Source organism: Martes martes, assembly GCF_963455335.1.
Source record: "Martes martes genome assembly, chromosome: 12".
Classification (NCBI taxonomy): domain Eukaryota; kingdom Metazoa; phylum Chordata; class Mammalia; order Carnivora; family Mustelidae; genus Martes; species Martes martes.
In genome coordinates this window covers 848,920-875,552 of record NC_137900.1, presented here as the reverse complement: position 1 = coordinate 875,552, position 26,633 = coordinate 848,920, and the positions used below count along the sequence as shown (strand labels likewise).

At 60.9% G+C, this 26,633-nt stretch overlaps 1 protein-coding gene across 1 annotated transcript in view; it reads right to left on the bottom strand.

The window, feature by feature from the left end:
• Positions 1-12,743, bottom strand: part of ROR2 (receptor tyrosine kinase like orphan receptor 2) — a gene marked incomplete at its 5' end in the record, with an annotated part of 165,198 nt that extends 152,455 nt beyond the window's left edge. Inside the window, one exon of the mRNA XM_080820455.1 lies at positions 12,656-12,743. Within this exon, the coding sequence (XP_080676581.1) occupies positions 12,656-12,743 (88 nt within the window). The remainder of the gene's footprint in view (positions 1-12,655) is intronic.
• Between the last annotated feature and the right edge of the window lie 13,890 nt (positions 12,744-26,633).

Sequence of the window (26,633 nt, the reverse complement as noted above, 5' to 3'; positions counted from 1 at the left end):
GCAGCTGCTCCGCTCCCCCGCCTGGGTCCGTCCATTCTCGAGAGAGCCCGTCCCGGCCTCGATCCCCACCCAGGAGGAAGCCAGGCACGAACCTCACCAAGTCCGCCGACCCAGGAGAAGGCGCGCCCGCCACTTCCCGGGGCCTCCCCGCCCGGCCCCGACACTCACGGGCCCGGGGGTCACTGTGCGGGGCCCGGCAGGCACAGGGCACCGGCCCCACACCTGGCTCCCCCAGCACGGAAACGAGGGAGCGGAGGTGAAGGAAAAGCCAGGCGCGTTCCCCATCTCCGTCTCCGACTCCCAGACCCGGGTCCTACGGCGGCGGCCGCTCGCGTCCGCTGGAAGCTTCCAGAACGGAATCCGGCTGCCCTCCCAGGCCCCAGAGACACGGCGAGAGAGGAGCACGAGCGGGGGAGTGGGAGAGGGAGAAGCAGGCCTCCCGCCGAGCAGGGAGCCTGACGCGGGGCTCGACCCCAGCACCCCGGGTCGCGACCTGAGCCTCCCAGGCACCCTCTGAAAACCTGTGTTCCTGCAAACAGCGGTCACGGCTGTGGCGTCAACAGGTCAGGGAGGCTTGGACACGCTCCACCGGGGAGAGAAGCCAGATACAGAGGCCACACAGCGCGGGGTTCTGTTTATATGAAAGTTCCAGAAGAGGCAAATCCGAGGAGACGGAACGTCTGTGAGTGTCGCGGGAGGCGGGGGAGGGGAGGGTGGGGCGTGACTGGGGCGATGGGAATGTTCCGGAAGCAGGAGGCGGTGGTCGCACAACACTCTGAATGCCCTAAAAGGCCCAGGACTGCACACTTTAAAACGGCGAATTCTGCGTGAGGTGAGTTTTACCAGTTTTAGAAAATAAAGAGAAGAGATGCACAGACGGGGGCAGGTGCCCAGAAAACACCTAGGAGGGAGCCCCAAGCCCGCGAGGGCTGACCCGGCAGCGTTTCTCTGGGGCGGAGGGAGGTGCGGGAGGAAGGGGGCTTCTCATTTTACACCCCTCACCGGTTCTGCCCAACCCAGCAGCACTCGTTCCTGGGCTTTTTGTTTTTGTTCTGTTTTTCCTGACTTCTACCTCCTCGGGTAATGAACGCGTTCCGCGGAGATGATAGTTAAACCCTCGAGAGGAGCGAAGCGAACCACCACGGCCACGGGAGGCCGCTGGGAAGCATCGGTCTGCGCACAAGACACAGCCGCAGAGGACGGTTTCGTGGGGTTTCGCAGGACGATCCTTCCAGTGAATACTTGCCACTGGGAGTTAATAATGGGGTCAAGACCAAGCTCTCAGCACGGCAAGGACCCCTCCACCCCCACACACCCCAGAACACGGGGCGGCCCCTCCCCAGCCGGGCACAGAAACAGCGTCATCCCGAGCAGACCAACGACACCCACACGTCATCTCTATCCGTCCGGCTCTGTCGCGCGTCGCATCAGCCTGGCTTCTAGACTCCATGATCCACAGTGAGGGGGTCGGGTAGAAGAAACGTGACTATCTCGCTGTTTTTTTTCTTTTTAATTATTACTTAGAAAGAAAAAAAGAAAAGAAATGGGCTCCCAGTTTAGAGCCGCGAAACAGACCACGACACAGTGAACGTCGGCGGCACTCTGGAAACGTGCCGCTCATCAGCGGTAGCCCTGAGCCCGCCCTGCCTGAGCTCCACCTCGAGCAACAGCGGGCCGGGTCTCCTTCTTCCAAAACGGAAACAGCAGCGACTGCTGAATTTGGCGAACAGTGAAGGAAAACCGGTTTAGGTCCGAAAGGCCACCAGAATCCCAGCAAAGCATCACCTCGTGCCTGACCATGCCTGACGCAGCCAGGCCGTATGCGGGTCCCACTTCTCACGCGGCCTCCGCTCCCTCCCACGCCCCCCTGCGGTCGGGCGGGAAGCCCAGCAGCGGAGGTGCGCGTCGGCACCCCTGCAGGGAGCTCTTCTCCCCGTGTGGCCCTGGGCCTTTCCCTCCAGCGCCCCATGAGCAGACGCCAGGTGCCACCCGGTGAGCTGCCGGCCGTGTGTCCCTGCGCCCTGCCTGGGGCCCCCACAGGAGCTGGAGAGGGGCCGCCAGGGACCCCCCAGAAGGCAAACTGCGAGCCAGCTCACAGCCTCGCCCCGTCCACCGGGAACGCCCTGCAGCCGCCAGGGCCAACCCTGCGCTTCGGAACAGGACGAAAGGGAAGAAGGGAGACCTGTCCCCTGGGAGCTCCTTCCCTCACCTGCCCTCCCAGGACCCCGCGAGCCCAGGGACCCCGCAGCCACCCGGGACCACCTGCCCCTTCCTCTCCATTTGGCGCTGGCCTCGCTTCCCCACAGCGGCCGGACTTCAAGGAGTCCAAGCCTCCTGCTTCAAAGGCTCCCGGCGGATAAATCACAGGTCCGACCGCGGGGCAGCCCCGGCGCCCGGGGTGTTTGCTCTCAGCGTCTTGTTGTCGCTGTTCCCGTGGTTTCCCCGAGGGAAACAGGGGATGGGCGACGGGCACCTCGAGGCTCGACCCGGAGGGAGCATGGGCAGACCCCGCTCCCTGCTCTGACCCCGGGGAGCCAGGCAAGCCGCGGGAGGAAGGGGGGACAGATGGACGGGGGCCCACAGCCCCCCGACAGCCGCCTGGCCGCCGTGCTGTCCAGGGGAGCAGCAGAGCCCCGGGAGGACGCACCTGCCCTCTGTGCCAAGCCACTCAACCCCATTAGGCCGCGACAGTCCCTCCGTGGCTGTGACCCAACCCCTGACCCCGACGCTGACCAGTCGCGGGGCTCCCGGGCTCTGGGATAGAAGGGGCGGCCGTGAGCAGCGCAGGGGTCAGCACGGGCCACGGTGACAAGCAGGAGCGGCGGGACAGCTGGAGCAAGGGACGCCCGTCATCTCACAGACTCGGCAGCGGGAGCCCTGGGACCCAGGTGCGCGCTCGGCGGCTGCGGCGTCTTCTCCCCGTGGCTCCGCGTGCCCTTCACGCGACTGCGCGTCCGTCTCCGGGCCCAAGTTTCCCCCTTCTGCAAGGACCCCAGTCACAGGGCATCAGGACCCACCGTCACGACCTTTGTCACTTGATCACATCTGTAAACCTCCTTCCTCCGAGTCACACCACATCCTGAGGTCGGGGGGCCTCCCGTGGACCGCGGTGTGGGGGAGACGTCACTCGCCCCGGAACCGCGTGGGCTTCTCCTTACGAAATGCCACTCGGTGACCGCGACGGCCCCGCAGCCGAACAGCCAGAAACACCGAAAACGGATCATTCTGGAAGACGGCTCCGATTCTATTTCCATCCTAACCTGCTTGCAGACTCCCCTGGTTTTCACTTTAGCTTCAAAGGATCCAGAAAACTCCGGTTCTTGCGGCCATTTACACAAGGTGTACGCACGGCCACGGCCCTGGAGGTCCAAGGAGTAACGGGGCCTCCTGCCCCCGCCCGGGACCCGCAAGCCCACGTGGAGGGTTTGGGGACGGCTTCGCGAACGATGAGCCCGTTGAGGACGGGGTGTGGATCGCGCACCTGAGCCACCAAGAGACGCCCCCATCCCGCGGCGAGTGTGAAGACCCAGGGGACTAGCAGGCCTGGGGCGCGGGCACCTCAGGCTTCCGGGTTCTTACCTGTCCGTGAGCACCCCCAGGTCAAGAGACACCCCAACGGGCTGGGCACTTCCAGGGTCTCCTCTGCCCCGCTCTGGCCAGAGCAGGGGGGAAGAGGACGGTATCCTTGTCTAAATGCCAGACGCGGCACCTTCCCTGGGGGCTTAAAGAAAGGACCCAGTGAGGTGTCCCCGGTGGGGGAGATGCAGCGGCCACAGAGCCCCCGAGTCTCCTCTGCCCTCCTCCCCCGGGGGCGCCGCTGCTGTCAGTCTGGGCACCTGATCCCCGAGGCCTGCGTCTCCACACACCCGGGGACGGAGGTGGGATTGTGCAGACCAGTCCCACGTGACACGAATCCCTCTGCAGCCTGACGCTCGCCCCAGCCAGAATCGCGTGCGGAATCACCCCTCTGCGGGCACCCACGGGTCCCTGTTTCCATTTCGGCCGCTGTGGGGACGCAGTGCTGGCAACCCGGGTCCCGTTAAAGGACATGTCACTATTGCCGACTTGTTTCTGTTAGAAAGGGGGCAGCAGGGACCAGCATGCCTCCCAGCACGCGTACTTTCCTGCAGCAAGCCACACAACGTGTGCGCCTGGAATGCTGACCGTCGACGCGATCCGCCCTCCAAGTGGCCACGGACACCCCAGTCCCCGCGCCGGGCCCCCCACGTCACCCCCCGCGCGGCCCTCCTTGCCCTCTCCGACCCAGCCAAACGCTGGAGCAGGCCGAGGGGCCCCGGGGCCGTCGTCTCATCACCTGCACCGTGCTCAGGCCAAGCAGGACCAAAGGCGCTCCCCGAGGTCCCGGCGTTCTGCAAACCGCCTGCCGCACGCGCTGTGGGACGCTCCTCTCCTCATCCTCCTTGTGAGTCACGTACTCGGGACACAAACCTCCTCCTCTGCCCTACATGTGAACGGGCCCCTCCACCCGCGGGCTGGATTTAGGGTGGCCGCAGGAAACAGTGTCCGGAAGCGCGGCGGCTGGGAGAACGGGAGGGGCCGTTGGGACGCACAGGCCCCAGGGCCCACCTCCGCTTTGGTTTCCCAACCGTAGCAGCCTCAGGCTCATGAGGCCGGGCCCCTGAGGACAGCAACGGACGGTCTGCTCCGGGCAGGGCTCCGCGAGGCATCTCTCCTGGAGGGGCTGACGGGCACCCCGCCGACAGGGACCGCGAATGAAGGACCAGCCCAATCACTGGGGTCTTCCCGGGGTCCCCACACACCTCTGCACCAGGACGCGCTGGGGTCCTTCCCCACAGGATGCCCACCCCCGCACCTGCCAGAACGCAGCGGCCCAGCCCCAGCGGGACCCCCAGGTCTGGCCGGAGGCCCTGGGATGGTGAAGCAAAGTGAACGGACACACCTCGCCCGCATCCCGCCACCAACGAAGCCAAGAGTCCAAGGCCAGTCTGCTCCGAGCCGGGAAAACAGGGCAGGGCCTGGGAAATGAAACCAATTTAACAGAACGTGTCACCTTGGAGGCTGCAGGGAAAGCACAGCGGGGGTCAACGTACCGGTCTCACTGTGTGCACATCTGAAGTGTTCTTTTTTTTTCTTTTCTTTTCTTTTTTTTTTTTTAGATTTTATTTATTTATTTCACAGAGAGAAATTACAAGTAGGCAGAGAGGCAGGCAGAGAGAGAGGAGGAAGCAGGCTCCCTGCTGAGCAGAGAGCCCGATGTGGGACTCGATTCCAGGACCCTGGGACCATGACCTGAGCCGAAGGCAGAGGCTTTAACCCACGGAGCCACCCAGGCGCCCCTGAAGTTTTCTATAATTAAAAAGCTAAGGAGAAACACATTAGAAGTCCTGGCGGTCCAGAAACGGCCGACGACTGGGCCATTTTCATTCTCGTCCAAGAAACTGGTGTCAAACCCACGGGAGTCCCGCCCCTCCCCAGCCCTGTGTGAGGTCTGACACCATTTCCGATAAATACGACCGTTTGTGTCTTCTCAGAGACACTGGCCCCGGTCGCGCGAGTGTATCCCCGTCCTGTCCTCTATTTGTAAATCCTTTCAAATTTACAGAAAAGTTGCGAGATTGATGCAGAACCATCCCCTAGACCAGACCCACTAAATTTCTCACGTTCCGCCCATGCGTCCGTCCTTCCGTCTCCACACTCACACGGTGCTCTCGCTCGAAGCCGCGGGGGCAGACAGTGGACACTGCGCCCCTGAGCCATGAACACACAGCATGACCTTCCCCAGAGTCGGACGTGCTCTTCCATGACCTCCCCACAACTCTCACACTCGGGAACCTTAACCCTGACCACACCTCTGAAGAATTTACCCCCACGTTCCCATTTCATAACCTTCCACCGACGCCCACGCCGGCGCATTTCCGCGGTAGCCCGGACCCGTGTGAGGTCACCCTCTGCGTGGGCCCCCCCCGCAGTCTCCTTCAGGCTGGACCCGTTCCCTGGCCGTCTCTGCCCTTGGCGACCTTGACGTTTTCTGCTAAAAGCCAACTGTTTCATCAAAGGCCCCTCCCCGCGCCGGGCTTGCTGGCTCGCATCCCGTTTTGTATTCCCAGTTGGAACGCCACCCAAGGGACACACACCTTCTCAGGAGAACGACGTCCACCTGCCCACCAGGTGGCGTGAGCCCCGATCAGCCCGTTAGCGTGATGTCCTATGCCTCTAGTCTTGTCCCTAACTGTCCCCTTGCGCAGGAGGGCTCTACGGGGAGACACCCCCCATGCGTGGCCCCCTCCCGTTAGATCGGGCATTCGCTGACGGCACGTCCCCAGGTCAGTTTCCACGGTCACCACTGCTCCCTGTGATGTCTCCCGCTCGCCGCACGTTTACTGGCCTCTCCGCCCCTCCCCTTCTATTAATTTGTGGAAAGTAGTGGGTTAAATGGCGGCTCCCAAAATCAAATCCACCTAGAACTTCAAACATCACGCAGAAGCAGTCTTTGCAGACGTAACAAGGGAAGGACCCCGAGACGAAACTGTCCCGGATTTAGAGTGGGCCTAAGCCCCGTGATGGGTGTCCTGACACGAAGAGGGAGAGACCCACCCGCGCACGGAGGAGAGGCGGCCACGTGAAGGTGCACGAGACAGCAAGCCGATGCCGCACGACACGGGACGCCGGGAGCCGGAAGACACGAGAAGGCTTCTCCGGAGACGCCCGGCGGCGTACGGACTGCCGACACCCTGACTTTCCGCGCAGCTCCTGTACGTTCTGTGCTTTAAGTCACTGGGTCTGTGGGGCTCTGGCCGGCAGCCCGGGGAGACGAACAAGAGCATCCGGTTCCTCGCGGGCTCGTGACCGGTGTGAGCCGTGGCTGCTACGGTGCTCCACGCAGAACCCTGGGCCGCCCGTGGCTGGGTGCTGAACGCGTCCCCGATCTGACCCCCAGAGCTCCGGCAAGTTGGTGACCTGCATATCTGCTAAGTTCCCGCTACTCCTCATCACTTCCCTTCTGGCCCGAGAAGATGCCCCGGGCTCATGTAGGACTCCTCCCCGTGCCGTCCCCACGGTCAGTCCCTCCTCCAGAGTCCTCCCAGCCCCGAGTGCGCCCAGTACTCAGCAACCAAGATCTGGGCAGTGAGAGGGCTCACGGCTAGCGAGGGGCCAGGACCTAACCGTTACCTATAGGAAAACAGGTATTTTACAAGTTACGATGTCAAAATCTGAACGTTCGTGTGTGTGTGCGCGCACGTGTGGTGCCTGTGAATACAGGAATCATGAGTTAGACCAATGTCTCCAATTCCACTCCAAGCCCCGCAGGCTCCTTCTTGCTTCCTGGTATCCCAGACTTGTGTCTCCGACCTTCCGTGGCAGGAACCCTGCCTACAACCCCAGCCGCGCACTGCGTCCTCGCCCAACCCCACCCACACCGCACACCAAACAGCGTCAGAAGCATTACGCCAAGTCACAACCAAAAACAAACGTAGGAATGCAAGATTTGTTTTCACGTTTTGTCTTTTTTTTTTAATTTAATTATCCATGAGAGAGAGAGAGAGAGAGAGAGAGAGCACCCCCCCCTCCAAGAGTGCCAGGGGCAGAGGGAGCAAGACAGGGTCCAAACAGACCTCATGCTGAGCGGGGAGCCTGGCACGGAGCTTGATCTCACCACCAGGAGATCAGGACCCAGGCCAAAACCCAGAGTCGGACACTCCACAGACTGAGCCACCCAGGGCCCCAGGTTTTGTCTTTTCTTAGAAGACAGCTCAGGTCATGATCTCAGGGTCCTGGGAAGGAGCCCCACACTGGGTTCCCTGCTCAGCGGGAAATCTGCTTCTCCCTCTGCCCTTCCCGCCTGCTTGTGCGCTCTCTTTCTCTGTCAAATAAATAAACAAAACTTTTAAAATAATAAGTACAATAAAAATAAAAGATCCGAGATAATCCACATTACTTTGATTTCTCCTTTCCTCGTTTGTGTTTTGACAACTAAGCAGATGGGACTCCTGGGTGGCTCAGTCTGTTAAGTGGGTTTCCCTGGGGACCCTGCTTCTGCACCCCCGAGGGGGAGGGGGGAGGAGGTGCCTGACAAGTCAGCGGGAAGGCGTCCTGGCCCTTGCCCTCCTCACACACGTGCTGCGCGCCCCGGGGGCAGGGCCCTCTGGTTCTCCACCTTGGTTAGCGTCCATCCAACTGGGTTCTGCCTTCCCAACTCCCACAAGCAACAAAGGAAGCTCTAGGCAAAGCAGGGAGAGCCCCTCCTCGCCAGGACGGAAGGGAGGAACAGCCCCTGGGGGTTGGGGTGTGGCCACGGAGCTCCCTGCAGCGATGGGAATGTCCTCTGTGTGCCTGGAGCCGTGAAAGGCCGCCAGGGCAGCGAAGGAAATGAATCTTGCATTTCAGTTTGATTAATTTTAACCTGCAGAGCTACACGTGCCGGCGGCGACTGTCCTTCGGGGCTCGGGTCTGCAAAGATTTCTTTCACTTCAGTGCACGCTGGGTTAACTAGCAGCCCCCCGGGGCTGGGGAAATCCCTGGGCTGGGAGCTTGGGGGATGGGGCGAACCCTCCCCCACTCACGGAGGACTTGAAGAAGCAGCCACATTCTCCCAGATAACATCTTCCAAGTGACAGCCTCCTGGAGCTCCTTCCAGCGACAATTAAAGACACACACACACCACTTCCCCCCGGAACGCAAGACTTTCTAGAGGACAAGCCACTTAGTCTAATTAGGCTAAATTTTTCTGTAATTACTTCCTTCCCTTGGGCTTTTGATTTTTTTTGGGGGGGGGATCTTTCTGAGACAGAAATTTAAAAATAACAACAACAACAACAACAACAAAAAACCAGAACCCCCCAAATGGTGCAAACCACACGAACACAATCCCCCATTTTTGAGAAGCTTTCAGAAGACTGCCCGCACTGTCCGACCACTCCTCGGCCACTCTGTTAGCGCGAGTCCAACCAGATCACACACCCCAGACATGGTCTCTGGCGACGGCACATGCGAGCAGAGCCGTCCTGCCCTTCCTTCCAACTCGGCCAAGCTCCTCGACGAAAGCACACAAGGACCTACCGGAGAGAGGCTGGTGCGGAGCCCCGCCGGCTGCCGTAATTATGGGCCGGGGCTCCTCTTGTGGCTTCACAACGCAGGAGGCGCTCACTCCTCGCCGGACGCCGCCACCTCTGTTCTGGGGCCGCGCTGACCTTTTTCCGCCGCCCGTCCTCCCAGGAAGCCACTGCTGGCCACGCCAGCCCCAGCCCTCGCCCCAAGGCTTCCTCTCTCTGCAAAGCCAAACCCCCTCCGCTCTGGTTCCTCCACGGCGTTCCTGGAGGTCGCCTGGCAGTCACCACAGGGTCCCCAAAGAAGGGTCTTTCCGACAACCTTCTCTAGCAGGACGGGGTGAGAGCCCTCCGGGAGGCCCTCCCCGCCCCCCACCGTGGGGCCCACCAGGGCAAACTCGGTGCTTCCCCACCCTGCCCTGCTCGACTTGGCGGCCCCAGGACGCCGCCGCAGCTGGGGAGGCGGACGGGTCAGTCCACAGGGAACGGACAAACAAACACCAAAAGGCCTGTGGTATCAACGACCGCTTTAGAAGAGGGTCATAAACCGTGGGTGGGGATAACACTAAGCAGCCCCTGTCTCTCCCTGGACTGCAGCTTGGAATTATAGAATTAGAGCTCTCCCAGGGAACGGTCCCAGAGCACACAAACTCCCTGCGCTTCACCAGGCTGGCCAGGGCTCAGCAGACGCGCGAGGCCAAACCCTTCACACCCAGGCCGCCTTGCAATGGTCATAAGTTTCCACATCCTGGCCTCCCCCGTGGGGAGCGCATCCTAAAGGAGAGCCCCTTCTGGGCGGAAACCTGCCTTCAGAAATCCCCCTTTAAAGGATTCCTCCTCCCTCTCAGTCAGAGGAGCTGCGGCCCAGGACTTCTCCAGCCCATTGATCTGGGGGGAAAGATTCCAGAGGAAAGAGCCGTGTTAAACCCAGGCTTTGCCAGGCTTAAATGTCTCAGAGGTTAAACCAAGGCTGACTGCCTATTCATGGCAAACACATGCTTCACCGCAAAGAGGGACACAGAAACACCAAGAGAGGCCGTACTTGGTCCCAACAAAAGGAAACAGGTTTCACAATAAAAACAGAAACGTCGTTCCCATGGCCTCGCGTCCATGCACAGATCCTGTCCCCAAAACGACCCACGGAAGCGTATTCTGAAACTCATGTTGATTTTTGGCACACGAACCATTAAGCAAAATTCTGGTCGTGTTTCCAACTGTGACTTGCTTTGGTAAGTCAAAGTTCGGCCTCGCTGCCTAGAGCCCCGGGGGAACCCACGTGGCTTTTGCGACACTCACTGTGGGTGTCCTTGGGGGCAGCCGTGTCCGGGTCTCGGGATGGCCTTCAGCACTGAGCACACGCCACAGTGCTCTCGCTGTTAAACATTAAAACATTTCCAGCGTGTGCTGCTCTGCTCCGCACACAGCTGTAATAAGAAAAACATGCTGTCTTACTATATACAGGAAAACTTGTCTTCTTCCAAAGTCTTCTTACTCAAGATGTTTTCGTTTGCTTGCTTCCAAATGGCCCGCGAGCATCATTTAATACGACCGTCAGCCCGAGGATCTGGGCCAGAAGTCAAGGCCGCACACGGTCAATGGGGAAAGGGAGGACCCCAAAAGCACCCGTCGCAGCCCGTCCCACGCAGGCCAGGCGAGGCCCACAGCCCATCAGGAATCTGTCTCCTTAGGGAAGAGCCGTCCACTGAAGTGTAGAATAAGGACTTTCAAATCCTTCTACAACCACCTTTCCGAGTTCTTACATAGTAACATTTTTTGGGTCTTAAACACGCTCAGGTGACAAGGATTTCTTATCACAGCACAAAAGATGCCAAGTGCCCAAATCTCCCGGCCTCCTGAAACTGTATTCGTATTTTGAATATGAACAACTGTGGACTCTCAGCTAACCCAGCCTTCCAGAAGCAAGAGGCCGGTGCACAGGCTTCCCTCCCCTGCCGGACATGAGCGCTTCACTGGGAAAACAAAGTTACCTCCGCGCGGGGCTCGGGAGTTACGGAGGATGACCCAGGCTTGCTTTGTCCGTCAGACGTTTCCGAAATTCGGCTGGAAAAGACGGCGATGTGCGAGCCGCCGCGCCCGACCCGTGGGCAACCTTCCCCTGCTCGCGCCAACCCGCATCTGAGCGAGGGCGGGTCGCCTCCGTCGCAGCGCCCGCCCCCCCGCCCCGCGCGCCGCACAGCGCCCACCCTGCGCGCGCGCCACGGAGAGCGCAGGCCAGCCGGGCCGGGCGCAGGGGCGCAGGACCACCCAGCCCCGCGCGGCCACCGCGTCCCGGCGCCCGCCTGAGCCCCTGCCGCCCCCTCCCGCAGCGAACGGATCCCCCGCCCTAAAGGGGAGAGGGATTCCGGCGGGGACGGGGGCGCGGAGCCCCGCAGGGGTGCGGCGAGACGCCCCAGGCTGACTTCGGAGAGGCTAGCGGGCGCCGCGCCGAGGACCCCGGGCGCTTTAGGCTTTCAGGGCCAGCGACACAGCAGCGCGCCCCCTTCCCAAATCAAGAAGCCCGGACTGTGTGACGTAATCGGCATCTGCTTAAACCCAGACGACTCCCCAAAAGGGCTGCCCAGCATTCCTGACTGTGTGGACGGGCCCCGGGAGCGCGCCGCCGGCAGCCAGGCGCGGGGGGAGCCCCTCCCGCGACGGCCCCGACGCTCACCTGCCTGCAGGAATTCGGGGGGCGGGCGACCCTGAATCCCCTGCGAGCGTAACATTTCTGGCCCTGGAGACCGGCCCCCTCAGCCTCCCCGCGCCCCCGCCCGCAGGCAGCGCCGCCCACCCACCCCCCCCCAGCCCGGCAGGGTGCCCGGAATGCGGCCCCGCGCGCGGCCCGAGGCGCTCCGGGGTCCGGACGGCGTGGGCGCGCGCCGCCTCCTCCGGCTCCCCAGGCGGGTCCCCGCTCCCTCCGCACCCGCGGCGGTTCCCGCAAGCCCCGCGCCCACGCACACACGCCCGCGCGGGGCCCCCGGGGACGACGTGGGCCCCTCCAGGAAAGGCCACCAGGAACGCGGGCCCGACCCTCCGGCGGCCTGCCCCGTCCCGGGTCCCGGGGGGCCGCCCCAGCCGCCAAAAGGCCGCCCCGCGACCCTCCGACCCCAGGCAGGAAACGCCACTCGACCACCTCCCGGGAGTGGAGGAGGGGGTGGACCGGCCAACAAAAGGGAAGCCAAAGTCCCTTTCGACCTGGCGGCGGGGGGTGGAGGGGAGGCCGCCCCTGGGCCCCGCCCGACTGCGGCGCCGCGCGCCCTGGGTGGGGGCTCCGACTCGGAGCGGGGCGCGGGGGCCGCGGGCCCCGTGGGAACCCGGGAGGGCAAGGACCCACTCGAGGTCCTGAGAACTCAAGTCGCATCGGCGGGCCCGGGCCGCCTCCACACGCGCGACCCTCGCGACCCCCGGCCGGGGCTTCCCCGCCGCCCCCCGCGCGGCCTCTGGAAACGCTGGGCCGGCCCCGGAGCCTCAGCCGAAGCGGCGCGGGGCGGCGGGCGCGGGATCGCGGCGGCCCGGCGGGGAGGGGCCCCGCGCGGCGCCCCCCGACCCGGAGAGCGGCCCGGGCGCGGCCGCGGGGGCGCAGACCGAGCGCGGAGCCCCCGCCCCCGCCCCGAGGCGACGGGTCCTACCTGAGGTCCGGGGCGCGCAGAGCAGGAGCGCGGCGGCCACCCAGACGGCCGGGGCGCACCGCGGCGGCAGCGCCGAGCCCGGGGCCATGCCGCGGGCCGAGGGGGCCGGGGCGCGGGGGCCGGCGGGGCGCGGGGGGCCGGGCGCCGGCACCGCTGTGGGCCGCGCGCGCTGCCCTTCCTCGCGGGCTCCGCGCGAGTGGGCGCCTCTCGGGGAACCGCCGGTCTCCGTCCTGGCCCGGCCCGGGGCGGCGCGCGCTGCTGCGAGGCTCGGGGGCGCGGGCTGCGCGTCCCGCCGGCCGCCGGGAGGAGCGCGGGGGGCGGACCGCGGGCGCGCAGGAGGCAGGGTCCGGGGCCCGCCCGCCCCGCGGGCACAGCGAGGCCGGCGCCGGCGCCCCCTGCCGGACACACGCGCCTGCGGCGGGCGGGGGCGCGGGAAGCCGGGCGCGGGGACCTGGGGCCGCCGGGGCGCCCCGGGACGGGCCTCCCGCGCGCGCCCTCCGGACGCCGGGACGCCGAGGGGCGCCTTGGGGCGGGGCGGGGCGGGGCGGGGCGGGGGCGCGTCCGGCAGGACCTCGCAGGGCCTCGCCGGGGCTGCCCGCGCCGCAGGGGCGCCCGGGGCAGTGGGCATCCAGTGGCGGGGAGGGGGAGCCCGGGGCCTGGCCGCGGGTCGGTAACTCGGGCCCACCCCGCCTAGCCCGCCGCTGCTCCGTCCCGGAACCCGGCGGCGCGGGAGGAAGGGAAGGGCGGGCGGGCGGGAGCGAGACCGTCCGGGGCAGCGGCCAGGCCGCGTCCCCGCCGGCGCCCTCCCGGGCCCTCCTCGCCACGCCGCGCGGTGGGGCCGCCCGCGTCCCGCCGAAAGGCCCAGAAACCGCCGGCGCTAGGGCTGCGTGGAGGGAGCGCGACGCTATCTGAAGCCACCGTGGCTTTTGGTTTACTGTTAAAAGCAAATTGTGTAATTTTACCCATTAAAGGCAGAACACTATTTGTTCTCTGCAGAGCCCCGGAACATGCAGAAGTAATTTGCTTCACTTGTAAAAGACGTTTTGAATGCAATTCAAATAGCATATTTTCTTGCTTATTCTTGGTTTTGCTTAACACATGCCAAGGTCTGGAATTGGAAAGCCTGACCCTCCTGTTTGTAACGTAGGAATTTTCTTTGTTTTGGCTCTTGGAGAAAGGATCTGGAACCATCCGCGTCTCCGCTGTTGGGTGACATTTATCTTTTAACTGATTATCAGGCACTTTGTGTGGCGTTTTTTGCTCAAGCCCCATTTCCTGCTAGTTGGGTGAATGAGGGAGAGCCCTGGCCTTGGGTGCCAGACCCAGAGGCGGCTGGGCCGGCCCCCCTCCGCCCCCCCCCCCGCGCCCCGCCACTGCCGCACACATGGCAGGAAATAAAAGTTCTCTGGCCGTGGTCTGCCGACAGCGTGGCTGAGCCAGGCCCGGCGCATTACCCTGTTAAAATGATTCAGGCCCCGTCTCTGCGAGTCTGTTCGCAGCAGCGTCCCACACACTTCTCTTTCCTAACGCGCCCTGCAAGGGCCGTGCCAGTGACTGGCCAAGGGCCTCCGGAAATCCAGGGAGAAAGGGAGAAGGTGGTAAAATAGTTACGGGGTGGGGGGCCGGGGGGAGAGGCTGAGCAGAGACAGTCGTCGGAACCCAACAGCCCTCGAGGCTGCCCCATCTTTATCGGTGGGGTTTTCCTCACTTTTCTCCCCCTGGGGGCCCTCAAGGGTGCTTGAAGAGGACAGACGGCTTCTCGAGAATTGGTCTTGAGGCTTGTGGTTCCAGACCCCGCCAGCCTGGATGAATGGTGACCCGGTGGAAAGCAGAGAGGGGAGGCAGGGGAGGGTCCCTCGGCCGGATCCGGGCTCCCTTCCGCTTTCCGCTCCAGAGGCTGGACCCTGCCCTTGCAGAACTTGGGTCAGAGCGCCGACACCTACGTGTGTTACGTTTGCTGTGAACTTTGGGGAAATGACCTAACCGTGCTTCAGCCCTCATCTGCGTGCAGTTTTCACGTGACTGGGTTCCTCGCAAGCCTGACCTGAGAGTTTACACAGCAACCTATATGTTTTGCCAGCAGTTCCTTGGGTGGGGTCAGAAATGTGGATGATATCACATGGGATTCCTTAACGGTTTATAAAAATCATCTTTTCATCACTTCTTTCTCCACAGTTTCCCTACCTATAGCTCTGGCCGGCTCCCTCCTATGTCCCCCTCCCTCCCTCCTTCTTTTCCTTTCTACAGGTTCAGAACCCACGGGAACAAGTGCAGTAAACCCCCCTCATAGATGGGGACAGTCTGAACAATGTACTTTCTAAGCAGCAGAATGTGGCTTTGATCCCAAGTCAGACGCAGGCTGCTGGTTCCCTCCGGCTTGAACCATACGGAACGACTGTCGCAGGACACATCACCCCCCAAACCGAACCGCATCAACCAGTAAACATTCAGTGTCCCGCTACTTTCTGTGGGTCAAGAATTCAGGAGAGGCTCAGCTCTGTCTGGGTCAGAGTCAGCCAGTGCTGCCTCACCCGCGGGCTGACGGAGGCCAGAGGGGTCTTCACGAGGGAGCGAGCTCACCTGCCCCGCAAGGGAGTGCTGGGGGAGGGGGGCCTCCCTTCCTCCCACACGGATCTCTCTCTGGGGCTCCCTGAGTGCCCTCCTACATGGCTGCAGACCGGCCTCACCGTGAGAGCCGGGGGCAGCTTCAGTGTCTTTTATAACTGAGTTTGGAAGTCACACACGGTGATTTCCGCAGTAGCCTGCTGCTTTCATGGGCCTCTTCGTGGCAGGAGGGGGCTGCGTGGGGTGTGTACCCCAGGAGGCTGATGGCCGTCCCACCTGGAGGGAACACAGCCACACTGTCCTCAGGATTGGCAGCAGGCAAGAGGGAAAGGAGACGGGCGTGGTGGGCCCCCTGGGAGATGGCGAGGGGAGCCATGGCGTGTCTGGAGGAGACCATTCAGGTGTAGTGACGGGCCGGTGTGAAGGCAGAGGGGGTCTGAGAACAGCCCATTGGCTGTGTGTACACCCTCTTTTTTTTTTTTTTTTAATATTTTAGCAGATCCAAAGTTGGTTTTTTTGTTGTTTGTTTTTACAGATTGTATTTATTTGACAGAGAGAGAGAGATCACAAGTAGGCAGAGAGGCAGGCAGAGAGAGAGAGAGGAAGGGAAGCAGGCTCCCTGCTGAACTGAGAGCCCGATGCGGGACTCGATCCCAGGACCCTGAGATCATGACCTGAGCTGAAGGCAGAGGCTTAACCCACTGAGCCACCCAGGCGCCCCTGTCTGTACACCCTCTTGTGTGGAACATCTGTTTAAATCATCTGCTCATCTTCTAACTGGGTTATATATCTTCTTACTTTTGAGTTTCACAAGTTCTTTATATGTTCTCAGTAGCAGCCCATTTCAGGTGGATAAAGAACCAGATAACGTGTTCTCTTAGCAGACAGTCTGTCTTTCGGGGTGTTTTTTTTAATAACAGTCTTTTCATAAAAAGCAGGTTCTCATTTTATTTTTTTAATTTTATTTTTTTTTAAGATTTTATTTATTCACTTGATAGAGATCACAAGCAGGCAGAGAGACAGGCAGAGAGAGGGGGGGAAGCAGGCTCCCGCTGAGCAGAGAGCCCGATGCGGGGCTCGATCCCAGGACCCTGAGATCATGACCTGAGCCGAAGGCAGAGGCTTAACCCACTGAGCCATCCAGGCGCCCCAGCAGGTTCTCATTTTGATGAACTCTTTTCTTTTGCGAGTAAAGCTTTTTGAGCATCAGTAATGCTGGATCAGGCCAAAAAAATGAGGAGGGATCCGGAGTATCGGAGCATAGCCAACGCCACGCTGACGGGAGAGGCGGGCGGCCGCCGCCCACAGCACGGACACTGCGGAAGTCCGCGCACGAACAAGGTGGCTCCGTGTGCCCACCCTCCCGGCCCGGCCGGCTCTGGGTCCTCCTCGAACGGCGCAGACAGCACAGCCGAGGTCAAGGACGTCTTCGTTTCTCTCTTGCTCAGCCTCTCCACAGCTCGTTGTCCCAGATCCCTGCTGCCTGAAAGTTACGTTTCTGCTCAATGTCATGATCCCAAGGACCCCGGGCCCCCTGCCGCTGCTTCTCTAGGCTTCACCCCCGTTCTCCCCCCCGGCCTCGGGTGTGGTCTCTCCACTGCGCCGTCTCTTCCGAGCCCGTGGTTCCGCGGCCACAGATGCCCGCCAACGCCGGCGTTTGCATCTCAAGCCTGAACCGCTCCCCTCAGCTGCAGACCTGTGTTTTCAACCGTCTCTCCGGCATCGTCCCTTGGCCGTCCCAGTGGCACCTCAGACACAGAGTATCCAGACTTAACTCCTGATCTACACCGTGCTCCACCCTGATCCCGGCCTGAAACCTGACCTTTTCCCCAAATTCTCTCCCTCACCCAACAGTACTGCCATCCGTGTTCCCCGAGACGCACAGCGAGTTCCCACCCCGGCTCCTCCTCTCTGTACACCCCCCCCTTGCCATGTCCTGTTGGCTTCACCCCCGCGAGGCTTCTGCCTAGTGTCCTCTGTCCCCAGGGCCATCACCCTAACTCAAGAAAGGATCGTCTCTTCCCTAGTCAAGAGCCTCTGTCCCAGGCCCCCCACTTCTTCCATCACCCGGCCCCAAAGGGCTCCCCACACCTACGTAGAAAGGTCCTTTTTTCCCTTCTGTGAGTAAGGGCTCCCAGCATGGAGCCCAAGGGGCGTGAAGTCACGCCCCTGCGATCAAGACCTGAGCTGAGATTAAGAGTCCGGCCCTCATCGGACGGAGCCACCCAAGTGCCCCAGAAAGATCTTCCAAACACAGGTGGGACCACGTTGCCCCCAGTGGCCCGACGCCTTTACGTGACATGAGGACCAGCCCCCACGCACGCCCGGCCTCACCGGGCTCCCTGCTGCCCCCGCTCTGACATCCCAGCCCTTGGGGTCTCCCATGTCCTCAAACCCCAAAGAGCACCGAACTCCCTCCCCCGTGGGGCCTGTCCCAGGCTGCTCTCCCTGCCCGGAGCGCGCTGTCCCCGGTCTTCCTTCGCCAGGTGGTTCTCACTGACCCCTCAGGGACACCTCCTCGATCCCCGTCACCCTACGACGGGTCAAGGCTGCGTGTAGACAGCGTGCCTGGAACGCCACCTGGAGGCACACATCACGGGTGTCATCATGCCCGCGTGTTGCAGACATGCTTGATTTAGGTCTGTCCTCCCAGCCGTGAGAGCTGGTGGGAGCCCCCCGGCCCCCGAGATGCGGCCGTGGCGCATGTGGAAGGGACGCAGGGAGGGAGCGAGCGTGGTGCGCTCCAGTCTGGTTCAGGACAAACCCGGGCGCTCTCGTTTCCGGCCCAGCGCCCTCCTCCCCTGGCGTGGAGCCGGTCTCTGCGGCGATGCCGGCTGGTCCTCCGTCTCATGCTTACACGACTGAGGGAATTCTTTATAGGCTTATCCTAAAACGACACAGCCGCCCAAAAGTACAGCGCTTTTGGGAACTATATCGCATCTCTACCGCACACGTGTGCGTACAGTGGAGACACGCTTCCTTGTTCCCCCAAGTTCAGATTTCGGAGCGGATGAAGCCCAACGCCCTCTTCCCCGAGAACCGCGCTTCCGAAGCCGGTGCAGCTGCAGGGCGGTCGCGGTCGCCGAGAAGTCTCACCCTGGGTTTCCAGTCCGTGTCAGCAAGTGGGGGCGGCAGAACGACCCTGACGGGAAATCCCTCTCTCGGTGGGCCAGCGTCTCGCACAAAGACGGCCCCAGCTGGCGGCGGGCGCCCGGAGGGGTCCTGCAGAGCAGAGCTTCTCGTCCGCCTGGAGGTCTCCGGTGTCCTCTCCTGACAGCAGGTCCGCGGTGTCTTTTCGGTCACTAAGACAGATGTCCAAGGAGCGGCCGCGGGTCCCTGCACGCCGCTCGATTCCGACACGGAGCAGCACCAGTCGGCACCCCCGGCCCCCACGGGTTACGGCTCAGTCCCGCCACACGGCCTCTCGTCGGACGCCTGTCCCGGGTCCTGGTGCCCCACATACCCCACCCCGGTCCCACTTGGCTCCTCGGGGCTGGTAACTCGCTACGACGGCTCTCAGCACTCAGGAAAGTGCTTTACTGACTACTTCCAGTTCACTATAAAGGATGCGACTGGGAACAGCCGCCTGGGAGAGGCGCAGGGCAACGTGGGGGTTGGGGGGCACCGTCCCCTGCTCCTCCCTGTGCTCCCCAGCTTGGACGCTCTCTGGAGCCCTTCATCGGCGGGTCTCTACGGAGTCATTATACAGGAGCAGGTGATTGAATCATTGGCCACTGGTGACGGAAGCCCACGCCTGGCCCCTCTCCCGTCCCCTCTACGCACGGCTGGGTCTTTCTGGGCACCAGCCCCGTTGGAAGCTGGTCAGGGTGCCTCGCGAGGTCACCTCATTAGCGTGACCTCAGGTGTGGTTGGGAGGAAACTCCTTCCGAAAAACAAGAGACCCCACTCGGGAGATTCCAAGGGGACTAGGAGCTCTGTGCCAGGAACCTGGGACAAAGACCAAATGGAAATGTCCCATTATACCACACGTACGGTCAAAACACTCTCCCTGACAGGGCGGAGAAACGTAACCGTCCTGCTCTCCCGGACAGGAAAGTCAGTAAACCCGGCATGTGCTTGTATCACCACGGTTACGACAATAGGATGATGGGACAAAAGAACTAATATTACAAAGGTTTCACGTCTAGAATACCCTCCAAAACCCTCTTTAAAAATAATTTATTTCTCAGTCTTGAAAGCCAATGTGGACTCTCGGTCCCGCGGGTCACGAGCCAGGCCCGCCTTGGCTGGAGTCACAGACCAAGCTCCTGCCCGCTTCGCCGTCTCTCCCAGACCCGGAGGGCTTGGCCCCACGGTCGCCCGCGTCTGGGAGCCGGAGAGCCGCAGTGAGCCGGCTCGGAGGGTGGCCACAGCCTGCCCTGTGCCCCCAGACGACGTGGGAGCTCGAAGCCGCCGCACTGTGAACTGACTTGGTCGGAAACGGGGTCTTCGCAGACAACGTACAGGAAGACAAGGTCATCATCTCGGCACGTCCCCGCGGACGCTCCCACGCGAGGAGGGCGCCTTCAGCCGGGCTCTGAAGGAGGAGGGGACCCCGGTCCTCGGGGTGCGGCCGTGGAGCGGCATCGGGGCATCCGGAGAGGGACTCGGCGGGGCTGACGGGGATGCGAGCTGTGTGCCCTCAACGCGGCCTCCGTGGTCTGCGCAGAGAGACGGGGACGGTGGCCCGGCTGACCGTGGGGCCGCGCTCCCTGCTGCCACCGGCCGGCGCATCCAGTGGCACCGCCACTAACCCCTCGGGCTCCGGGGGCTGCCCGGGCTCAGCTGGGGGTTTCTCCCCGGGTTGCACAACCGGAGGCCGGACTCGGTGAAAACGCCCAACATGCCTCTTCACCCGGCCGGCCGCCCGTCGGGCTCCTCGCCGTGGCCTCTGCGCCCCACGTGGGAAACACGGCGGTCAGCTCTGAAGGCCACAGAGGCGGAGGCGGCCCCCACCGGCCGAGTCCTGGCACGGCTGATCGCACCGGCGCCCCCACCCCGGGGTACTGTTGGTTCCAGACTGTAAGCCCAGACCCAGAGTGGGAAGGGACCATGGGGACGCAGGAGCCGGAGCCGAGCTCCGCCGGGAGCCATGCGGGGAGAGCGGCCCGGCAGCACTCGCCGTTAGTTTCCGCGGCACAGAATCAGAAATCACCTCGGCGTCGTCAAGAGCGACACGTCCAAGCGGACACACAGCTGTAGGGCACATGGTTGCACTACGGGAAAGTGCGTGTGCACGTTCACGGTGAACTTGGAGAACGTGTGCGCGGGCCCCCGTGTGCGGCTCACGACACTGCCGGGCGGGCCGGGCCGGTGAGGGGAGCCCCTCGCTCTCGCAGGTGCACCTGGAAGACGCGGGAAGCCGGGAAAGGACGCCCGGAGCAGTGCCGGCGAGCTCGGAGCTTTCCCACGGCCCGGGCCCGGCCCCTTCTCCAGCCTTCCCTTCCAAGCTCTCGTTTGCCACAGCTCTGTGCACTCATGAGGAGGGACAGTGACCGCGACACGTGCTCAACCCACCTGTCTTCTCGCCGGAGCAGCCCCGGGTCAGGCCACGCAAAGACGGCCTCGCACGCAGGTCTGCTGCGTGTCTCCCACGACGCGTCTCTGGGCAGGGGGCGTCTGGAGAGTTTCCACCTCCAGGGCCCTCCCCGGTGGCCGTCACTGGGTGTTGAGACTTGGCGATGCGGGGCAGGAGCGGAGAATAGGGACCGACGAGGCCCCACGACCCCCAGTTCTGCTTCGGTGTCTCTGCTCTGACGGAGCCCTGGCCGCCTGACTGTCAGCAGGGCCTCCTACACGTAGGACCGCCACCCGCCTTTGGTGGGGTCCAGTGTTCTTAGAAAGCTGACGGAGCTTCTGCTACTTTTCTCATTGCCTTTAGAGGCAGAGAATTTTCGGACGTCCTCGCTCTACGGTTTCCTCCGGCCTGGAAGCCACTTGTAGCAGGATTTCACTGCGACCTCTCCGCAAACGCCCCCCGTGACAGGGTCGTCCATGGTTTCCGTGGTCCTGACTTCAAGGGTCAGTCATAAGGGCTAATCATCTTTATCAATAGCCTTTAACTGCACATTTTGGGAACACTTTCTCAGTCGGCTTCCTAGCGTACCTGGTTTCCTTCCGACCATGCGGCCACTCTGTTTCCACCTCCTTTTCAGTTTTCTCTCCTCTCCCTCACTTCTACATGTCGGGGCGCCTCATTCCCTGGGGGTGGCGGGCGGTCTCGGGTCGGCACACACCCACGGCAGACGGAGCATCGCAGCTGGGCCCCTCCCCCAAACGCCGCTGTCACAGGCCCAACGACACACTCAGCGTTTCCACTTGGATTTGTCAGGGGCTCATCCAACTTAAACTGCCCCAAAAGCAACCGCTGACCTCTCCCTCCTGGCCTACTCCTTCCCGTCTTTGCCGTCTCTGGAAGCATCACTCGGGCCACAGACTTCTTGGTCATTCTTGACTCCTCATTTTCTCCCACGTCAAACCCATCAGAAGACATGTTGGCTCTGCCTTCAGGATACAGTCACCAACACGTCCATTTTTACGACCTCTACCATGGTCCGGGTCCCCGTCAACTCCAAGCTGAGTTAGTGCCACGCGATGGGAGCCAGGACGACGCACTTAGAATCCAGCTCGCGTCCCTTCTTCCTCTCCCACCAGCCTCCTCGGCAACTGCCCTCCTCTGTAGAAAAAGCAGACGACTCTCAGGGCCTCACAGACTCTGCGTGACCTGCTCTCCAGGTACCCTCTGCTCCTACACCGCCCCCCCCCCCGTCCCTCCCTCCCCACTGGCTTCCTTAGTCCGCAGCAGCCCGGGCCCGCGTCCCTGCCTTCCGGAACACTCTGACGGAGAGGGCGCACGGCCTGCTTCTCCACCTCCTCCAGGTTCTCCTCAAACGTCCCCCTTTCCGTGGCGCCTTCCCCGAAATCCTGTCCTCAGAGCCGACCACTCCCGCGCTGCTCTGTATTTTCTCCTTAGCACGCATCACTATTTATAACTCTGCCGTTTTACTTATTTTTAATAAGTATTTACTCAATTTTTGACACCCCACCCGAGCTGGCCCGAACGTTCCTGGTTTTGCTTTCGTGTGCAGACGTGATCTCGTCTCTTCCTGAGACGCCGGGGGCAGGGCTGTAGCTTACTGCATCCTGCCTGTGAGGAGAGGGACAGACGTCCTTGGGTCCACGCGGCCCATGGGTGGGGTGGCCGGATTGCCCCACGCCCTGGTCTCACCTGGCCTTTGCCCCCAGAGACCCGGTGCCCCCAGCGGTGGGACTTACACCCCCACTGGTCTCCAGCTCCCGAACCGGGGACCCGGCAGTCCACGGATGCGCTCCCAGCTCCTTCCCTGGAGCCCACGGGAGCTCCTCCCGCCCCGCTACACCAGAAGCCGTGATTATTCCTCTCCCGGGGGTGGACACGACAGAGCCAGCGGAGCGCGCCGCGAGGTCCAGCCCTGCTCCCGTCAGTGTGTGTTTGGGAGTCTGAGGCCGAAACGTAAAAATGATGTGAACGGTGACGAGTAAAATTCATCGGGACTCGTTGAAACAGTAAGATCCAGAACTTGTTGAAATAATAAAACACAAAGTGTTTTTCTTTGTAAGGAGGGGAAGGCATTCAGTATTCACATGGGATGGAAACCGAACCCTTTTTGGTAAATCCTGATCTAACTAATGGAGCAAAGTAATGCAACAGGACGCGCGTCGTCCTCATGATGGATGGCAGCTCGCGCCGGCACGTTCTGAATGGCCATATATAGCCGCGTGCGCCGCCCTGCTGCAGAAGCATCGCCGGGCCGAGCGGGGAGCGGAAATAAAGTAACACGCGAGCCGCACTCAGAAGGCCGCCCAGGGCACCGCGAGCGCCGGGGGTGTAAGCAGCGATGGGTCACTGCAGAGCACAAGGCCATGTGCTACATCAGGCGTTTTTACTTTCTGCGTGAAAAAAATAGCTTAGAGTAACATGACCCTGAAAATCTATCAATTTTGTCCCAGCAGCTCTTTGAGAACTTTCTGAGGCTTAAATGAACTTCCGTTGCTGAAACCATGAAGAAGCTGCACTTACGTACCGCTGAATTTCCTGACTGGGCTACAGTTTAGGCGGGCACTTCACATTTGTCCAGCTTAAACTTTACTTCCCTTTTTAAAAAAGAAGATTTTATTTATTCACTTGATAGAGAGAGCAAAAGAGCACAAGCACAGACAGCAGCAGAGGGAGAGGGAGAAGCAGGCCTCCCACCGAGCAGAGAGCCCAACACAGGGCTCGATCCAGGACCCGGGATCGTGACCTGAGCCCAAGGCAGACACTGAACCGACTGAGCCCCCCCAGGTGCCCCAGCATAACCTTTCCTACCTGAAGCTTGTCAAAGGCTAATCTGAGCAGAGAATTTTTGTTTGTTTTCTTGTTGCTTTTTAAAAAGATTTTATTTATTTAGGGAGCATTTGCAGACGGAGGGCGAGGCAGAAGAAGCGTCTCAGGCAGACTCCATGCTGAGCACAGAGCCTGAGGACGGGCTCGGTCTCGGTGTCCCGAGATCATGGCCTGACAAAACCAGGAGTCAGACACTCAACTGACTGCACCACCCAGGTGCCCCTGTCTCCTTATTCTCTTGTTAGCGCGTAGATTAAGAGAACGGACTTCGGATCCGACCATCTGGGCTCTAAGACTACGGGACGGAGCAATTTGCGGAGTTTAAAGCACACGTAGAAGTAAAATATCCGACCACAACCGAACAAGGAAAAGACCGAGGAAAGCCGGGAAACCGGGGTGTGGTATTATAGAGTCTCAAGCCGTACCCGAAGTGCAATGTTATTGTGAGGACGCTGTGATGAATTAAAGACGGGGACCACAAACCCGAAAGCAACCACTAACACGACAGGACAAAGAGCTGTACACATTAGCCAATGAGAGAGACCGAGTGGAATCAGAAAAAACATTCAGTGACTCCTAAAGAAGCCGAAAACCAGAAAGGGAGTAAAGGGCCTATGGGCCAAGTAGAAAACGAAGAGTTAGACGGGGAGCGGCCACCGCACCTGCGGCCCCACGCCCCGGCTCCGCGTCAGAGACCGTCAGCGCGCGTGAAGCACAAACCCACCGAAGCTCATTCGGAAGGAAATAAGTGCGCCGAGTGATGCTGCAGCCGAGTGATGCTGCAGCCGAGTGATGCTACAGTTATTAAAGAAATTGAAATTGTCGTCGAAACTTTCCTCCCAGAGAAAATGCCAAAGCCAGGTGACACTGTTGGTGAATTACACAAAATGTTTAAAGTTCTATACATGGTCCTCCATAAAACTGAAGAGGAGGAAGTATTCTCAGCTCAATGAAGCCAGCACCACCAGGACACTCAAACAATATGAAGACATTACAAGAAAAAACACTGTAGACCCATCTCTCTTAGGAGCGAGATATAAAATATTCTAAGTGATATTGTAGCAGGTCAGATCCTATAGCTACAAAAACGCCGACGTGTCAGGACCGCGTGGGGCTCATCCCGGGAGTGCATGTTTCGCCCCAGGAGCTGCGGGACTCCGTTCCCGTCGACCCTCCCAGCCTTGCACCCACTGCCGTCCTTTCCTGACGTCCGTTACCTTCTCCGCTTACTTACTGCAACAAAACAAACCACCCCAAAACTGAGTGGCTTAAAGCAAACAACTGACTTTTTAAAAAATTCCATTTATTTTTTAAGTAAACTCTAAGTGGGGCTCGAACTCATGACCCAGAGATCCAGAGTCGCACACTCTAGAGGCTGAGCCAGCCAGGGGCCTCCAGCCATTTGATTTTAAACAATTTAAACAACAGCTATTGGTTTTTAAACAACCGTTTGATTTTGCTTGTGATTGTGGGTCAGGAATTTTGGAAGAGCTCAACTGCTTAGTCAGTCTCTGAGCTATGCAGGGTCGACAAGGTTGCCTGAGGCTCGGCATGTCTCCGGAGCTCGTGGGCCTTTCTTGCCCTTCCTTTTCATACGGTGTCTTCCTCTCTGGGACGGCTTCACACGGTTTGGGTTTTTCATAGCTCGAGGGCCGTGGGGGAGTCTGACTCACAAGGCCGCTCAGGGCTGCAAGAGGCTAAGGTAACGTCCGCGGGCATTAAAGGCCGCGCCTGTGTTTGACGGAGCTTCACACCCGCCGCGCGCTTGGTGACGGGCTGTCGAAGAACACTGCTCTGGAGAAGTATCAGAGAATTTGTGGCCGTCTTGAACCCACTGTCTCCATGTACTCCACTCCTGGTACCAATTTGTGCATTACTTAGGGCTTATTTTGTGGAAAGAACGGAAACAAACTCGGGTTTCCTTGCGCAAACAGAAGCGCGTATGGAAGGACTCCTCCGCGCCCTCTCAGACGGGCAGGGCCCCGGCCGCGGCAGTTTCCTTCCTCACTTAGGGGCCAACAGTCACTCCTTGCAGGTCCTGATATACTAATCCGTTATCTACGGTAAAACACAGCCTCCAGAATTGGTTTAATGGCTTAAGCCGCAATGGTTCATTATTCATGAGTAGGTCCCCTCCCGGGTTTTCCTAGTGTACATGGGCAGGCAGGTCCCTGATGACCTCACAGTCACATCCCAGCTCCAGACTGGGGTACCTTCGCTCCTTTCTAGGAGCTAGACAGCGTGGTCTCCTGGTTCCATCAGGGGGACAGCAAGACCCGCAAGTCGTCTTGGCTCTGCATTTGGCGTTCTGTTGCTGCTAAGGAAGGGACCGGCTGCTGATCCCAGCAGACCGCACGGCCGGCCGAGACGCCTGGGGTGGAGAAACAGACCCCACACCCAGAGGGGGAGACGGGACGAGACCCAGGCACCACCGGACATAGGGACGTGTGATTCACGGGGGCCATTGCCATCATTCTCCGGCAAACACCAAGAGGGGAGCCCGCCCTCTTGAGTAAATAATGGAGCTTCGTTGCCTGGACTGAGCTGAGACTTTCGAAACCCACACGAAGCGCACCACCGGCTCCCAGTGCCAGGGGCCTTCCTCCGAGCACTCGCCGTCCGCCGGCTTCCCTTCAGCCGTGTGCCCACGCACTCTGGGACCTCGGAGGTCTTGCCGCGGGAGGCACACAGAAACTTTCCGCTTTAATTCCAGACTGACAAGTCAGAAAAGAAACACATTTCAAAAAGACCGTAAGGGCTTTTATTTGGAGACTGGAGTTAGATCCAAAACAAGGGCCCTGGGCAAGTCGGATCTACCTTCTGAGCGACCTTTGAATGTAAATAAAAGGAGAGCAAAGAGGGCGCCCCCCCTTCCGGCAAGATCTCAGTGTGTCTCCTAAGTGCTCATTTTGGGAAACCCGCGTCATCCAGAAAAGGGGCACGAAGCGAAGACTACGGACCCCCTCTAACGCTGCCGTCATGCAAAACCATCACGTCTGTCTTTCCAGCATGTGACTCTCCAGCCTCCCTCTTCATCATGTCAATAAA